The sequence below is a fragment of the Triticum aestivum genome, chromosome 2D (assembly GCF_018294505.1).
Source record: "Triticum aestivum cultivar Chinese Spring chromosome 2D, IWGSC CS RefSeq v2.1, whole genome shotgun sequence".
Taxonomy (NCBI): domain Eukaryota; kingdom Viridiplantae; phylum Streptophyta; class Magnoliopsida; order Poales; family Poaceae; genus Triticum; species Triticum aestivum.
In genome coordinates this window covers 13,276,663-13,295,419 of record NC_057799.1, presented here as the reverse complement: position 1 = coordinate 13,295,419, position 18,757 = coordinate 13,276,663, and the positions used below count along the sequence as shown (strand labels likewise).

At 44.5% G+C, this 18,757-nt stretch overlaps 1 protein-coding gene across 1 annotated transcript; it reads left to right on the top strand.

The window, feature by feature from the left end:
• Positions 1–10,544: 10,544 nt before the first annotated feature.
• On the top strand, positions 10,545–11,248 carry LOC123048269 (uncharacterized). Its single transcript, XM_044471407.1, has one exon. The coding sequence runs from the start codon at positions 10,595–10,597 to the stop codon at positions 10,880–10,882; it is 288 nt and encodes a 95-aa protein (XP_044327342.1). The 5' UTR covers positions 10,545–10,594; the 3' UTR covers positions 10,883–11,248.
• The last annotated feature ends 7,509 nt before the right edge of the window (positions 11,249–18,757 follow it).

Genomic DNA, 18,757 nt, shown 5'->3' with positions numbered 1-18,757 from the left:
GACGAGGCCGGTCGCCTTGTCAACCGAGGCATCGCTGATCTTGAGCAGCTTCATCAAGCCGTCGACCAGCTCCTGCTGCGTAGTGACGCCAGCGAGAATGTTGTCGTCGTTGTGAAGGACTTCAGGAATGCCAGCTCGTCGCGATGGACGACGCCGCGAATGCGCTTGTGAGAGCCCTCGCGTGCCCGTGAGAGCTTGTTCGAGGGCTCCGCGGCGCGCCGGGACATCTCTGCTGTGGCTGCGGCTTCGCGGCGGGACCTCTCTAGTGCTTTCGCGGCCTTGGTCTTTGTTGCCGGGTTATATGTCCACCCTAAACTCCTCCTACCGGTCATGGAGGAACGACTTGACAGAAAAAACCAGTTTTGTGGGTGATGAGGAGAGGAACTGTGAAGTAATTTTTGAGTGGGTAGTTTTTATAGCCCGGTGCTAAGTGTGAACACATATTAGTTTGATTGGTGTGAACAGATTTGCAATTACTTATTGCGTTGTAATCAGCAATGTGACGAGAAACAAGGTCAAAATTTATTGATGGCAGAAGGTTGACCACATGGTTGCTCGTCGTTGAGGCGGCCACGGCGCGCTCCGCTCTGGCATCCCTGCGCGCGCTCTGCTCGCCGTTGAGGCAAAGTTACAATGGCAACGGTTAATAATTCTTAATAATTGTCTTACATATTCAGGATAATTGAAAATGCCACATGCGGCAAGGCCCGGAACACTCACGACCTACATATGCGTACAATTATAATAAAATATAAGCTAAAAGGCTGAGTTGGCGGCCTTACGACGATGGTCTTCTCGGACTCTATGATCAGCATAGCACCCTTGCGGCTGTTCACTCCACGTGTCCCGACCCACCTCCGCCTACGGAGTTGCTGGCGCTGCGAGGCTCTTGGGGCTGCTGGGCCTCTTCCAGAAGAGCTTGACAGCATGCAATCGCGCGGATGACAACTCCGTGGAACCGCTCCATTTCCATGTCTCTGGCCTGGTAGCAAATTTCGTCGATCACCTGCATCCTCAAGATAACACGTTCGCGATGTTCTACTTCGTCGGGGACGTCAACTCCGCCAAGGATGCGCTCGAGCCTGGCCACCACATCATCGGGATCGAGGTTGACACGGCCGCTGTGGGCAATGATGAAGCCGCGGGCTGCCTTTGTCTTGACTGAATCGCAGAGGTCCTCTGCCCATTCCTTCCGGAGCATCAGGCTCTCGATGAGCACTGGTGACGGTGGCTCTTCGGGTGGGTCGTCGATCATGCCGCCGAGTAGCTCTGGATCTTTTGCACGGTGGATGGCAAACTGCTCATCACACCTCCTCTGCAATATGTCGATTGTGCTCCCAAGGAATGTGATGCCGATATCGCTGCCGATGGGCCATGGTGCCTGCACCGGCCGATGAAGCTCTTGCTCCCTGACTTGCTCCGGCTCATTCTCCTCGCCGAAGATGTATCAGAGGTAGGCGTCGATGTCGAAGCTTTGGTCGTTGCTTGGCATGCTTAGAATACCTAATGGTAGATGGGTGAGGACTAGATCTTCGCAGAGTGTCGCGGCAGTGCGTTGCCACCTGGGTTATATGCAGCAAGCCGTTAGCTGGGGGCGGGAAACCAGTGAGGGAATATGTGTGGATTTTACAATTCACCCATGTGGAACGCGGGAAGACTAAGTGGAGCACACACACAACCCGAATACCGTATCCGGTGCCACACGTGTTATTTATCACACAAGTGTTATAAGGAAATATATGTGTAACTTACTAATCATCACACACGAGTACTCGCAGACGTATCGTGTGCAATACTCCTAGCCACCACAAGCAACTAGTTTGCATTTTTCAAAGTTTTTTGTACACACAGAATCGTACACGAACTAACTGTATTAAACATCTGTGTTGTAATTTCTCATCGCAAACAGTTCATCCGAGTCGGCTGTTTGCCACGTATCACACACATCTTATTAAGTTGAACCGTTTCTATTGTGTTCGCTGATCGAAAACAATTCGTCCGAGTGAACCGTATGCCCTATATCACACACACCTTGATCTGGCTAACCATTTATGTTGCACTCCCTAATAGCAAACTGTTCATCGGAGCGAACTGTATGCCGTATGTCGCACACACATTGATATGACTTCCCGTTTCTGTTGTTCTGCCTCATCGCAAACAGTTCGAACGGGTTAATCGTGTGCCCCGAATCACACACGCAACTAAAATCTGAACCGTGTTTGATGGCTCCGCCATCGCAAACGTTCTGCACCTTTTTTGACGGTTTTTTCACATCCCTGTTTGTGATTAATGCATCGCACACAGTTTCGTCAAAGGGTCTCTGATCGTAGTGTCGCGTTAGCAGCATCCTGCAGTAGTGTTAGTACATATTTTTTGCTTCTTTGATTTAAGGAAACAAACTAAAAGATAAATAACAACTAACAAAATAAACTATGTGTGAGCGGGAAGGTAATAACCGAGCGCTTTTGCTCCCTGGCAACAGCGCCAGAAAGCTTGATGACTTGCAAGGGCACAGGGCTATTGCAATTGACGGTAAGTAGAGTATGTCGATCCCATAGGGAGCGATTGTTACACTGGTGACTATCAACCCCGCAGCTACGTCGTCACACACGCGACTATGTTCACACCCAGAACGTTATCTGGAAATAGTCTATTCGTTGGTTGCTAACGGAACAATAATAAGGGTGGTTTTTTCTAAACAACTAATCAAAGGTAGAAACTTAAATAAATAGAGAATAAAATAAGGGGGTGAGGCTTGAGTAAAAGGCATTCTCGAGGTGTTCAGAATCATTAATACCCGCACGTCCTATAAATACTTAAGCCACTTTTCATGTAGTTATTTGTGGGCGAAGCCTGGTATAGAACACGTTCTACTCGAAGTAGACTTCGTGCCACGCACGCCACAACCATCCCCAGCGGCTTATGGCAACAATGATTAAGGGTTTCCCCATGGACGCGGCCATGCGGTCTCTGTTATTCCCATATCGAATTGGTAGAGATGGGATAGTAGAGGCTACTACTATCACTTTTTCTCCTCCACTTCCCGAGAGATTGCCCGGTCACTTCCTTTCTCTGCTCTCTACTTCATCCAATAGTAATATCCTTGTGTCCAAAATTGGCAAATGTTGGATGGTCCACTTCACCAAACATCATGAAGAACATCAACAATAAGTGAAAAGGTTATCTCATATCACGCAAAATTATTCAGTGCTAGTATACAAAGTAGAGTTGATCATATTCCCCAAGAACTAGTAATTCAATCAAATATGTAAATGGAGTACATGCTATGTGGCGGTGCCTAGGGTGGGAGGCCTTCATATAGGGATCCTCCTCGAGTCTCCTCCGTTGATCTAGCCTCCTCCCTTTCATCCAAGGGCTCAAGGGGAGCCAAATCCACGTCCCAAACAAGCCTTGGTCATCAAGGATCTCGTAGGAAAAAACAGGGACGAAATAAGAGCAAAATTTGGGAAGTTTTGGCCAATTTTCGTGGCTGTCCGGAGCTCAAACAACCGCTCAAACGGGCGGCTCTAGTCGTATGAAAGTTCGTCTTTCACTCTGGACTTCAGGAGCCGCTTCGTATTTTGGTCGCCATTTCCTCATATGAACTTCGATTTTGACGTTCTTGAGCTCATTGGATTTCTAGAGAAAAGCCCGATGCGTTTGTTGCCTTGGGTCTTCATTTTGGACACTTAGATAAATGTCAAATCATCAAACTCTCTAAAGGGCCTTGATCTCGTGCCTGGAACTTCTCCGGTTTGACCCCTGGCTTAATTATTTTGATGTCCCAAGTCCATGAACATGTCAGCACACCTACAATGACCACAAAACAAAATAAAACTATTAAAAACTAAATAAAGTGTGCAATGAACTTGGTAAAATAAGAAAATACCGAAAATTATGCATTGGAGACATGAATAAGTGCTAGATGGATATGATATGAGTGATTTGGCACTAGAATATACTTTAAAAGTATGCCTAAAATCCACTCATCACTAGCTAGCCTAACAGATGACCACATTGTTTGCATTAGCCATTACAAACTAAGATTAATAGATCTACAAAATATACCACCAACATCTTTAGCTTCTTTGTGTTCCATGCCTGTTATATATATTAGCCTAATATATACTTAGTCTCCATGCAGCCACCTTAATCCTTCAGGATGGACTTGATCTTCTGAAGCTTGTCCTTGCTACTATGCCCACCTTTAATAAATTCAGCAATCACACTCTCAAGGTTCTTCTTATCCTCTGGAAGAACATCCCTGTCCTCCTTCATGGCCTTCCAAGTGTTCCTGATGTCTACCTGAGAAGTGGATGCACCTCTACTCCTTGGTCAGCCTCATCTTCTCCATCTTCAGGTCCATCTTGCACTGCTCCTCTAACTCTGTAAGCTTTATCTTGGCATCTTCAGCATGATGTGTTGTATTCTAATGTTCCATATGCCGCACCTTTCCATCTTGCCAATCAAAAAGCTGGCCAACTTCATCAACCAGCTCACTGAATTGCTTGGCCAGGAATTCATTCTGCTTCTCCGGTTTGACCATTTTTTTGTCATAAGCATGTCTATCCATCACCCTGGCATAGTTCTGGTCATGAAACATCGCCCACAGTTTTTTCACGCACCTCTGAAGTATGATAGGCCAGGGACAATCAACCCACTGAATCACTCCACAGTCAACACCTCCCTGCAAATTCAGTCGCCAGAAGTAATTGTAATTCAATTTAAACTACCAAATTCATTTCAAACTATGATTCAACTGACAATAGCAATTCGGTGCACATGATCAAATTCAGTTAACACTAACAAATTACTACTGTAGCAATTTAGTTAAAAGTATCAAATTCAGTTAACGGATCAAATTCATTTAAAAGTAGCACATGTAGTCAACAACATTGATTCAACTAACAGTAGCAATTCATTAAATAGTAGCACATTCATCTAACAGTAGGGATGCAGTTTTCACTGTCAAATTACTGCTAAAAGTATGAATTAATAGTAATAATTCGTTTAACAGTATTGATTTAGTTCACAGTAAAATTTTCAATTAAAAGTAATAATTCAATTAACAGTACAAGGTTCAAGTAACAGCAATGATTCAATTAACAGTAACACTTCAACTAACAGAGCTGGTTTAATTAACAATAATACTTCAATTAACAGTACTGATTCAGTTAACACAAGCACATTCAACTACAAAGCACATTCAGTAATCAAAGCATCTCATCAATTATTACATGCTTAGCACAACCATAGAATCTTCTACGCGTGTTTATGCCATCAAATGCAACACATTTGTTGCCCCTAACTTGGTGAAGCTTGCATTTGATCTCTGGATCAGTCACTATTCCACAGAAGGAAGCATCAATAGTTGTATCAGGATTCTCCTGCATTGAAAAGAAGTCTTAGGCACAGACTAGAGGCAGGGAAGGGAGGATCTAAAATGTCACACTCTGCTAGTTGTAATTATCAAACCATAACCGCAACCAGTGTATACATATCCATACATCCACGTCCATGCCGGTTTAGGTTTGCTCCTCCTCCTTGCTGTTATCTTCCATATCTCTCCAAGAGGCCATTGCGGCGACAGCGCAGAGGGGACCGAGAGTGAACGAGTGAGCGAGAGGAGAGAATGGGAAAGCCAGTGTTTCCTTTAGGGGAACGGGCCGACCGGATTGGTCGGTACGACCGTTAACGTTCATTAGTTCTGCGCCGTCACCGCTGTCGGCTCGCGAGTGATTGGCCACGTCAAAACGCGCTCATTTTTGGCATCATTGTTTTTTGCCACCGTCAAAATTTTGGTTGGTGCAAAGTGCCACGTTTTGTAAAGTTGTGGTTTTCCGAGAGCTATGATGCTAAAGTGGTAGTTTTATGCATTTTACTAAATTGGGCCCACCACATCACACCTCCTATGATTCCACTGAGCACTTGGAAAAAAGAACCCAACCCCAACCATCGAGCCTACATGGTTGCCTTACCGTCGAGTGTGCCATGCTGTCCAAGGGTCGGCCTTGACAATGTGTCTGCACGAGACAGTCTCGTCACTAGCAACAACCAAGTGGGTTTTTCCCGGTGGTGGTGATGGGTAGTGGGAGGGTGACGACGGTTCTAGGGCTCGTGAGAACCGGGCTGCAGTATTCAATGCCCAAGACCTTTAAAAAATTTGTATAAGGAGAACTAGTTGAGATGAGTTACCCGTTTGTTTTGTTTACGTTCTGGATAAAGGATATGCTTAACAGGAGCATGATAAGAAATGACAATGTTTCATCTACCAAGGGGCCATATCGTAACGAAATTGCACTAGCACGATTACCACGAAAACTCTATTATTAGGGAGTTCACAGCCCCATATTAATTACTTTTCAAACTTTCATTCACACACATTGTTGTCACACCTTGTTCGGATTCAACAAGCGTTATTCCTGACGACCAGACCACCAAGCAATATTCTAGCTACAGAGCGTGATAGATGCCCACCACACGCGCATGCCTGTTGTACATCTCCGGCAAACATCAGAAGCTCCTTGATCCAACCATGATGTCCTCCCCATCTTCTAGTGGCCATCCTAACACTCTGACAGGCCTGTTACCATTCAAGTCTTCTTCACCGATGGGGCATCAGAGGAACACAGAAGCCTCATCTACTGATGATGGATATGTTTCATGGTTTGAGGTGGTATTTCTATAATTTTTTATTTCAAAGAACGGAAAAGGGAGTTAATTCGCAGATATATCAATACCATTACAATGAATGCATGTAGGGCTCCCTATATGAGACAAGTACCATCACATGATGGGCTGGCGTGTATCATGCTATCCCTTGTTGTGTAGTCTGGATTGGTAATATACAAGAGGACAACCAATATGAATATTGTGGAATAATTAGGGTGGATCATGAAATGACGGGCCGGAGATAGTTACTACAGGTTCAAGAGAGATAGTGTCGTGCATCACGCCTTCCCTTGTTTTATAGTACAATATTCCTGACAAAAAAGTATGAAATATGTTGTGCCTATGTGAGAAAAGAACAAAATAGAAAGACAAGGACAATGATTGATATGTGTAACACCCTCCGTGAAATATTGATCATTAGAGTGTTATAGCTTACAAAAAAAAACAATCCCGTGTATGAGATAAAGTACCTGTAAAATAATTTTAGTTAACAAACATAAGTACTTTGCGATAAGTGAAAAAATGAGCCGTTCAAATTCTGTCTACCGCTAGCTTAGCTTCTCTCTTTTTTCAATAGGCAATCATATTCTTTTTGCACAAAATTTACATACATATTTTGAGCCCTTTAATTACATGTAAAGATAATATAATTTTTAAAGTTATAAATAATTTCATTAATGGTTTATCATGTAACTACAAGACCAGAACAGCAAGAAATAGTGGACAAAATCATATGGCTTAAAGTTTCAAGCATTATCAAGGTTTATCATGTGTCTCCCACTCTCTCTCTCTCTCTCTCTCTCTCTCTCTCTCTCTCTCTCTAACCTGCAGGTCATGCAGGTCCACCAAGCAGCAGACCCACCGAGATCCAGTCATGCTATCTTCCTTGTTTTCTGATCGAAATACTGTATGGGAGACACATACAGTACGAATGTGAGCATCAAAATTTGAATCCTCAGTGTATGTTTACCTCCACGTCTTCTTTAGCTCTTGTTCTATTCCTTGAGGTCAGCCTGCCACATGAGCTACCTTGGTGGTTTCCTTCCCTGGATTTAAACGGCTGCACCCGACATGGCACCGAGCTAAATTCAACCTCCCTGGTGGCGGGGCCTGCCCCTCCTTCAACTGCACAAGGCCTACGTATGTCGCAAAGAACCCATATTGGATTTTCCAAACCGCTTCTAGACATCAGTTCATGTGGCTGTCGTGCAGATCTGCAATTTCCCTCATTGAAATCCTAGGAATGCAATAAATGTCTCAAATATTGCAGGCGGTCCGAAAAATCCACGGGTGCACCATGCTTTGCAGATACCACTTTTCCTCGTTCGCCATTCGTCATTGCAGGAAGAATGAGGCCGACGATGACTACCTCAAGTCTACTGCGTTTTCGCGCCGTGCGGGAGGTTCATGGTTTGGCAATAGGCCATCGGTGGCACATATTACTGCAAATGACCTATCACATCCTCAAATTAATTATACCTCCAAAGCCGGACGAGCAGCCCTCCGCTTAAAAGTCCATATGCGAGTTGCGAATAAGCGGTCCTCATTGGCAAGACTCGACTGAAAACCCTAAATGAATGTGAATAGTCATATTGAGATCTACTGCTTTAGCTAGCGAAACAAAAAAGCAGGTAATGTTCATCTAATAATGCTTGAATTATGCAATGAAACGACGCTTCGCCGAGTACCAAAGTGCGGGCTTTTGGCAAAGTTTACCCACCGTCACTGTGCCGTCAACAATTGACGGACTTGCCACATGGCACCCCATTGCCGTGAGCTTACTGTGCGACATGGCACCCCATTGCCGTGAGCTTACTGTGCGACATGGCACCCCATTGCCGTGAGCTTACTGTTTGGCTTGCGGCATATGACGCTGTTGCCGAGTTTGTTTGGTTTTCCGAGTTCCTTTTACTTGTCTCTCGGTAACAACCTGTCTTTGCCTTGCTCCATGGTGTGCCGATTTTGGCTCTCGGCATACAACGTGTTTGCCGAGTTCCCGTGTTTTAGTTCTCGGCAGGGCTCAAAGTTTTCATCTAGTAGTGGTGACATTAGATGAGAACTCAACAACTAACTAAGTGACTAAAACCGTAAGAATGAACTGAAAAATATAGTGTCCGCAATGAGAAGCTGAAACATCATTCACTAGCTTGTTTAAAGTTCATTTTGCTTAATTACTACGACTATCCAGTTATTCCAAGGCAATACGATATTAAATCTCAGGTGCAAGGCCTATAAATATGACGACGCACACGGTCTCCAGGGTAGTGACAGACTCGGTCAGTGGCTAAATGGCTAACCATGGACTGCAAGGTTTTCCGACAGATTTTCTCTGTTACATCTTCCGGATAAGCAAAGTGTGGTCTGTAATAGTGCAAGCATATATACGTGGATAGGAGTCCATTATATGATTTCCATATTTCTTTTCGTACATGGTCCATCTATGTGTCACATCATGTCAAGCTATCTCATGCTTTCTATATTTCATGCATGGGCATATTAGTACACGACGACATGCATTGCTGGTGCAAGAGGACACCAAGAAGCGTGAATCACGTACTATTTAGTCTCTTTTAGCACCCTGTCCAAAGGACAAAAAAGTGTAGTAAATCATCAATCTTGTTTAAAATCATTTGCTTGCATGATGAAAACTATCCTTGGATTAAGAAAATTCAAGGGAATGAGTTTAACTATTTGAAGGAAATAACTATACTTGGGTCGGCCCTGTCACTACCATCCTGGGGTCCGACGCGGCTTCACCGGCCAACCCTCCGACGGAGGCGATGCTGAAGAGGCGGTGGGGGCTGGCTGCTGGGCAGCGGCTAGGGTTTCCCCTGAGTCGCCCAAGGAGGGCGACGTGGGGGTGGGAAGCGCGGGGTCAGCTCGACATATATAAAGCATGAGGATACCAATTAATTACAACTTCAAACTCCAATTGTTTTACGTTCTCGTTTACATGATTTACACATAATACCAGACACAACAATGCTGTTGATTCACAGCTAAGGTCCAGTAAAAATAGTGGATAACTTATCTCCGACCTTCAGTTTTCCATTCTTTCATTCTTCTAACAACAAAAAAAGTTACTATGAATCTAGTTTATCGTGCACAAGAGTCATCGTCTGACTAACTTTGGGCATAAAACAGAGATAGGTTAATCCATTCAAAATATTTCTGTTTCTGCACAAAACATCTTACTATACAGTTCATGTTGACAAGTCAAAGTATAATTTACTCCGCGTATTAGATTTCTGTCAAGTCAAACTCTAGAAAGTTTGACCAAATTTATGTTAAAAAATATTAACATCTACAATGTCAAATATATACACCATGAAACTATATTTTATAATGAATATAACAATATTGATTTCATATTGTCAATGTTGATAATTTTTTCTATAAGTTTGGTCCAAATACAGATACTTTAACTTCGCACAAAACTTATATGCAAATTAAAAAGGACAGGGGGGAGTATAACAGAAGTGGTGTGGAAAAACGTGTGTATATATAATCCATTAAGTGTATTAGCAGGACGTGGTGGCCTGGACACTGGATAAGAAGTGAACAGCGCATTAGTTGATTATAATTAAATACCATAAGAATAGGCTGAGTAAGCTAATGTCCAAATTGGGAAGATAAAAAAAAGTATCCACTAATTGCATGTGAACACCTACTCTTGGCTTAAGCTCATCCACATCCACATCGGTACGTGCATGTGTGTGGCCGGGAATGAAACGAAGGCACTCGCATTTTTCCCTCCTTTTGTGTAACGGGAGGATAACTAGATTAGAGAAAGGCGGGGCATGCATGCATTCATTGGCTCTCTATAAATACCAAAGGCCTGGAGGAACATGCGTCAACAGCCCACAGCTTCACAAGCCAATACACACACCAATAGTCTCCTTTCCAGAGCTAGCTAGCATCAATGGCTTCTGGTGCTCAGAAGAAGATGGTTGCCGTCGGCATGGTGCTGGCCATCCTGTTCATCTCTGCAGCTAATGCAGAACCAGCGCCTGCAGAAACTTGCATCGACAAGACCGAAAAAGTTGGTCTTGTCACTGACTGCATCTGCTCCAAGAACTGTGCTTGTGCAGGAAAGTGCATCTTAGAAGGCGGCGATGGTGGCGAAATCCAGAAGTGCTTTGTCGAATGCGTGCTGAAAAACGACTGCAACTGCAATGCTAAGCACCACAGCGCCGCAGCCCCTCAGTAAGGAGACTCGTGATTGGAGCTTCTTCAGCCATGCTATGAGGTCTGCGTCCACAAGTCCACAGTTAACATTTGAGTAAATTTGTCATCGTGACTAATAATGTTTTATACTAAATAAACCTCTGATACGTACGTTCTTGGCATGCGCTTATTGCTTGGAGCGTATGTATGTTGAGAATTGGTTTCCGGGTCACAGCTCATATATATATGCGCTTATTACTTGGAGCGTATGTATTGCTGAAAAATGAATATGCATGTGTATTTGTCTGTTTCGTCATTTGGGTCATTGTAAAAATAAGTTGTATGCTGGCGCATGACAACAAGTGTATTTGGCTACTATAATATTATTAATAATATGATGTCTTGTTTAAACTGACGTCACTGCAGCTTCTATATATTGGTTCTCGATCTATCTTCTCTGGTGTACTAGTGCACCAACTTATCCATATTAGAGGCTGTATTGTGAGGTGGGTGGTGAGTTGTGGACCGCTTCAAAGATTCTCTTGTTTCCTAGCTCTACTTTGCAGAATGTTCAGGATTATGAATATTTATGGCGGCAACTTCTGAAAAATATCATAACGATAGTTGCATTTATTGGTGGCTCGATTCCTGTATGACATATGGATCATGTAATGGAACGACTAGTGAATCACGTCCCCTCTTGTTGTGTAGTCATGACTGAGGATAGATATTCAAGGGAACAACAAATACAAAGGCTGAGGAAACATACGCAATGGATCATGTACTGACTGGATAGTGAATCACGCCCCCTCTTGTTGTGTAGTCATATGATTGACAATATCTATATACAAGGGAACAGAAAATACGAAGGCTGAGGAAACATATGCAATGGACCTTGTAATGAAGATAGTAGTAACCATTTTTTGACAAAGAGAAAATGAGCCTTATATCAACTATATTGATTATTTCTGTTGTTTGCAAAAGGTTTGGCGTTGAACTCGGTACCACCCAAGGCACCTAAGTACAAGACACCTACTTTCACTATTTCTAGTTTTAGCATAAAATAACTAACAAAAACAAAAAAGGCAAACCATCCACGTATTTTAGTACGTTTGGACATAATCTATTATACTATTAATTATCTGATTTGCTTATTAAGATTCTGAGAAGATATCAAGGATGATTTGAAAGAGCCATTTGATGACTTCTAGCTAAGTTAGTCATTGAAAGTCTTTCCCATGGGATTATATCATGGATTCCTAAAATACATGTTACTTGAAAAATTCAAGAGCATAGGCTCGTATATTTTCTTAATTGGAATTTAAAATACTGATAAAGTGTTAGCAAGGACTCATCGTGCGACTCCATTCAGTAAAGAACCATCGTGCGACTCCATTCAGTAAAGACCCATCATGCGACTCCACGGGGAGCACCTCCAGGCAGCCCCGCGCACCTGCACAGCCCCCAACTTGCTCCATCCAGCTAGACAAACCATCTGCCACCGCATTACTGAGCCCAGATCCACGCATGATGTCCACCCTGGCAACCCACATGAAGGTGGAGCTCAGTGCCCGCAGCCAGTGAAGCCTTTCAGCTGTCGGGTTCAGCTGCCACCACAGAGTCTCACCGTGGCAGCATAGTACACCACAGAGCAATGGAAGACTTGATCCGCCACTGCCAACACTTCCCTTCACTACCTTGGTTGCCCAACCACAATCGGCGTAGCCCCAAATTGGGCCCGACACTTCATGCCTGCAACTAGTCCACTAAGCATCAGGTGCCAAGCACCAAATCCTGACCATCGAGCCTCTGTGGCTACCTCACCATAGAGAGATCCAAGGCCGGCCACCATGTTGAGCGTGCCAAGACGTCCAGAGGCCGGCCTAGACATTGTGCCTGCGCAAGACAGTCTTGCCGCTGGCGACCACCCGTGGGCGTTGTCTGGTGGCGACGAGGGGTAGTGCGGCGAGGGTGCCGGTAGACCTAGGGTGCGTGAGAAATCGGGTGAAGTATTCAATGCCCAAAACCATTGGAAGTGTTGTAGAAGCGGCGCCCACTCTAGCAGCAGCAGCCGGAGGGCGTGAAGCGCGTTCGACGAGATCAGGGAGGTCCTTTAGCTGACCACCAAGGGTCTCCGTGAGGTGGAGATCGAGTTCCACAAGGCGAAGGAGGCGTTCGAAGCAAGAGAAGAAGGCGCCGCCGCATGGCTCGAGGCGGCCAAGGAGAGGTACCAGCTCGCCTACACTTTCGACCGCTCCGTGACTGAGTACAACCTCAACATCAAGCCCTAGACTAGTTTAGATTTAGGTTTATCTACTATGTTTTAAGTTTGTGTGTTCGAATGTGTCATGAACTCTGGTGAACTATCATCTCATGAAGTTGAAGTTTAAATTATATATATAGTATCATATAGTGGATCTGTTCTGCCATGCCTTCTGCGATACCGCAAATTCATTTTACAGGATCTCTTAGATGAAATTTGTGGTAGAGCGTTTTACACGATCTGCTAGAGATGCTCTTAGGATTAAAAAGTGTAGTAAATGATCCATCTCGTTGAAAATCATTTGCTGGCCTGATGAAAACTCGCCTTTTATTAAGAAAATTCAAGAGAATGAAATAGAACTATTTGAAGGAAATAACGATACAGGGTCTCATAGAAAGTATGAGTTACTTCTATATATATTTGAAATTTGTAGATCCTTATTTTGGACCGTTCATTTGATGATTTCCTTGGAGATACATCATTTGTTACTGTAATTAGTAAAAAAAAAGTTTTCCTTTGCATATATGAGGCATGAGCATGCCAATTAATTACAGCTTCAAGTTCCAACTGTTTTATGTTTTCTTTAACATGAGTTACCCGTAATACCAGTCAAAACAGTTTTGTTGATACTGAGGTAAGGTTAAGTGAAAAAAATGGTATTTTGTAGGAAGATGTACCTTTAAAATAGCGGAAAACTTATCGTCAACCTCTGTCTTCCATCCTTCTTTTCCGAATTGCAACAGAATGTTATTGCGCATCTAGTTTGTCCTGCACAAGAGTCATGGTGTGAATAACTTTGTGCTCAAAAGAGAGATAGGTTAATCCATTCAAAATATTTATATTCTTAAAAAAATTCATTACTGTACGGTCCGTGTTGACATGTCAAAGTACAATGTATAACAGAAGTGGTGTAGGAAAACGTGTGTATATATCATCCATTATGTGTACTAGCAGGACGTGGTGGCAAGGACACTGGATAAGAAGTGAAAAGGTAATTAGGTGACTAAGTTAATGTGCAAATTGGAAAGATAAAAAATGTATCCGCTAGCCAGTTAATTTGGCTTTTCTAGTATGGGCTAATTGCATATGTGTTGGATTCTACGGTAGGGTGAGTCATCTTCTCCTCGTCGATCTCCCACGTAGCTGATCGGATCCCACGAATAGGTTCGCCGGAGGGGTGCAGGTGCACCACCTCTAACGGTATCCTTGCGTGCAGGAGGAACGTCGTGCGGCAGACTGCTAGGTCCAATCACACAACCGGGGGCGACTGAAGATGGCTATTTGCAACACATGCAAAGCCCTAGTGACAGCGCCGAAGCAATCAACAAAATGAGTGTGCCGTACCTCCACTTTATATAGGCATCCGTCGTGGGCTCAACACTTGGGCCTCACACGGATCCTAAAGCCCAAAGTCTGTCCGGCCTGGATCCAAGTCCGAATAGGATCACACCTGACTCGTGGAGTCGGATCCGACCTCATAGGTTCCTTCCCTTAAGCGTGCGACCCCTGAGGTTTAAGTCAGATTGGCCACAGGGTCCGATCACCTCCGACCTGCTCGGCTGGTAGCGGCCTCTAGCAAGGCGTGCCGACCACCAAGTAGACAATGAAACCGGTTGGCGAACTTGTACAAGATGTCACACTTCTATTCCCTTTGCCACACGATATATGTTGGCGGGCTCAAGGCGAGTCTGTCATCCTTGTGCTAGCACAACCTCTTTCTTGTTCCAGTGATACCGACCACAAACCGGATTATCTCATAATCCTTGTCGCATTGTCATGCTTATCTTGGTCGGATCACACGAGGGGCCCAGAGTACATCTCTCCTGATCGGAGGGGCAAATCCCATCTTTGCTCGACCGTGTCTCGCAGCATGGTCTTCGAGTCCGGTCCTGACTTCGACGCAGCGGCAGAGATTACCATCTCCGTGCCCTTTGCCTTAGCCTTCCTCTTGGACCAACTCTTCTTGAACTTGTCCGAGTTCTGCACCATCAACACTTGATGCGTGCCTTTCTTTATATCCTACTCCGCCACCTTAAGCATCCCATGCAATTCAGTGAGCTTCTTATCCATGTCGTGCATATGATAGTTCGAGATGAACGTCCCATATCTAGGCGGAAGAGAACCCAGAACTACATCTGTAGCCAGATCATCCAAGAGCGGGAAGCCTAACCGATCCAAAGCTTGCACGTATCTGATCATCTTGATCACAAGCGGGCTCAGTGGATCACCTTCCTTCAGCTTGCAATCCATCAAGGATCGCCAGACGTTGAACCTTTCGGTCCTAGCCTTCACCTGAAACATGCTCTTGAGACTCTCGATCATATCGAAAGCCCCAACATCTTCGAAATGCTATTGCAAATCAGGCTCCATACAAGCCAGCATGAGGCAGCTGATCTCGTTGGATTCTGGTAGGCATTCCTGGTTGTGGCAGGTTCCTCTGGAAGTGGATCCTCTAGAACATGTTCCTTTTTATCGTGCTTGAGAACAATTCTCAAATTTCTATACCAGACGGTAAAGTTTGTTCCATTCAGTTTATCCTTTTCCAGAATTAATTTCAATGCAAAGTTGTGTTGAGCAAGTGGTGCCCTTGATCTATAACAGAAAAATATGAAATCACTAAGCAATGTGTTTATATAAAGTAATTCAGGCCTTAAACAGAAATACTCCCACTGAAGTCAGCATCCCTCCACAAACTCTCAGTGATTCAGGATCCGACTAGCGCATGCGACTAGTAAGCTTTAGCATCACTGCTAGCCAACATACCTATCCGGTAAGCAACTCCTTGCTAATCGTATCTCTATACAACTCTTGTCGGTCGGGAAGGTATCTCATACCCCGGCTCACAACCTTCTTTGCCACAAGGCCCGAAACCGTTTTGATAGTCTTGTCAAGTTAACCTGATGCAGTGCATGTCCGTGTCCGACACGAACCCTTCAGGTCAAGGACACCTAGCAGCACCCCAATTTTATGAGCCCACTACTAGACGTACTTGACGTGCGAAGGTGCAACATCGGGGATGGCAATTTGCTTGATATTAACAAGGGATCTTTCTACCATTTTAACATGGATAGAAACAAAGAAGCATAACAATCACAAATAAACACATATTGTCACTACTAGGGAAAACCTTATACACAGAATCTTAGCAGCATCGCGGTTTAAAAAGAGACGCTACTGCTAATTAGCAGTAGCGAGCTCCATAAAACCGCGCTACTAATAGCACGGTAGTAGTAGCGGTCTAGGTGAAACAAGCGCTACTTCTATAATTGCCACAACGTTGGCCCCAGGCTAGATATAGTAGTAGCGCCCTTCCTAGGACGCGCTACTGCTAAAGTACTTAGTAGCAACGTTTTTCTTCAAAACACGCTACTGCTAAGTATTGCACCTAATTAAGTTTAGTCCCATACCGCTAAGCGAACAAGGTGTTTACCACCTTAAATATGTTACTTCTCAAACTATCTCGAGCACTTGGTCTTCATTGAATTATATGTGTAGGATTTGTGGCTGCAATATGAATCTTCACCAGTGCCTATACAGGTACTGTGAGGATTCATGTTGACTATTTAGATTCTACACAAAAAGATCAATGATGACCAATGTATATATTTGAAGTTTTTACATGCTTAGACTTAGCAGTAGCGTTTTTTCAGGGCAAAGCGCTATTGATATTATAAAACAGAAAGGAATAGCTGCAACGCGTTTCGCTTGACACGCTATAGCTAACTTAGCTATAGCGCGCTCCGGCAAAACGCGCTGCTGCTAGGTTGACTTAACCCCCGGCTGTGCGGGCTCAAAATTTCACTAAGTCCTTTCCCTCCACTTCCCCCTCTCCCCCAACTGCTCCATCGCCGCCGTCGCCCTGCCGCTCTCGACCTCACCGCCGCCGCCCGCCGCCGCCCTCAACCTCACCACCGCCGTCGCCCGCCGCACACCCTCGAGGCCGCCCCCGACCCCGACCTCCACGCCGCCCCTGACCTCGACGCCGCCCCTGGCCCCGACATCGACGCCGCCCTCCACCGCGCGCCCGAGCCCCGACCCCGTCCTCGACGCCGCCTGGCCCTCCCTCGCCACAGTCACCGTAAGGCTCTGCCTCTCCTCTCCCCTATCCTCCTCTCTCTCTCTCTGTGCTAGGGCAATTCATATATGTGTTGATCCTGTGGTGATGTTCATATGAACCCTAGGTGTTCATATGAACCCTAGGTGTTCATATGAACCCTAGATTTGTTTAGGGCAGTAGGCATTTTTTAGCATTTAGGAAAAATGATTAGCAATTTTTTTAGGAAATTAGCTAGGGCAAATTTTTATGAAAATGCCTAAACAGTCATTTCATTCAAAAAACAAAAAACAGAATTGTTTTTCTTTCAAAAACTTGGTTAAACTAATTGTTGCTATGTAAACAAAAAACAAGATTGTTGTTATATGATATATGTCATTGATGTTCATTTGCATATTCCATTATTGAAGTGGTTCGATTGTGCCTAAGTGGCTTTGTTGTTTCCAGGGAATGAAGTCGAGTAGCCTATGTTTTGCCGGAATGTTGATTCATTTCCATTCTGGCAAATTTCAGGTTCTCGATTTGTCCACTTTTGAGTAAAAGTCATGCCGAAATTTTCCGTGAATTCCGGCATGACTTGTGCTACAAACAAGGACATATCGAGTGCCCGGGACTTGCCGCACCGGGAAGGAGTCAACATTCCTGCAAATTAATTTACTAGATTTAATCGTAAGAACTAGTTGAATTAATAGAACTAGTTGAACATGTCACATTTGTTGTTATTTTTTTAGTTAAAGCAATTTTTTGCGCATCGACGTCGACGATGCCTATCCCGCATCCTCGTCGTCGAGTCGGCTGAGGACACCTGCGTCACCAGATGGGCCATGTCCGGGACTGGGCTCCGCCGGGGTGGTACTGGGAGGCGCTACCTACCGGGGGGGCGCAGGTTTGTGAGGAGCCAGCCTGTCGTTGACCCGAACCTTCTTTGGTGGCGGTCGCGTGGGCCAGTGACGGTCCAGAGGCTCGAGGACCCCGCAGAGGTGGTGCGTCACCGTGTTAGTGAGGAGGACGCGCACATCCGTCGCTACTTGTTTGCGTTGGAGCACAGGTTCTCCAATACCTGGCAGGTTCTCCAGGGATCTCACTGGAGCTACGATCCTGTGATGGTTCCTTCTCTTTGGGTGTCCACCGCCTGCGCCGATACCCGTCATGCGCTAGGGTTTTAGTTGTATTAGTGATGTTATATGTATGATACTATTCGGGATGTATTAGTGATAATATTCGACGATGTACGGACGCATGAGATGATTTACTTTTGCTTATTGAGTGCATGCTAATTTGAATACTTATTTATTTTACGATTTGGTTTTGCTTATTGAATGCTCATGTCAATATGAGTCCTATAAGATATTTTGAGTATCCTGGTAGTTGTCTTCGATTGATTTTCAATTAATGTTTCAACTATGAACATAGGAAATGTCTGACAACGAAAAGGATTTTGGTATTTGCAAATACTGCGAAGACGATGTGCGACAGAATCTTCCTAGATGATGATAGGCTCTTCAGCATCAAGCTGGACGTGAACTTCGAAGTGGATATAGTAAGTCACAATGACAAGTCTTTTTTCGTAATTAAGCATGACATCTTCTTCATTTGCTTCA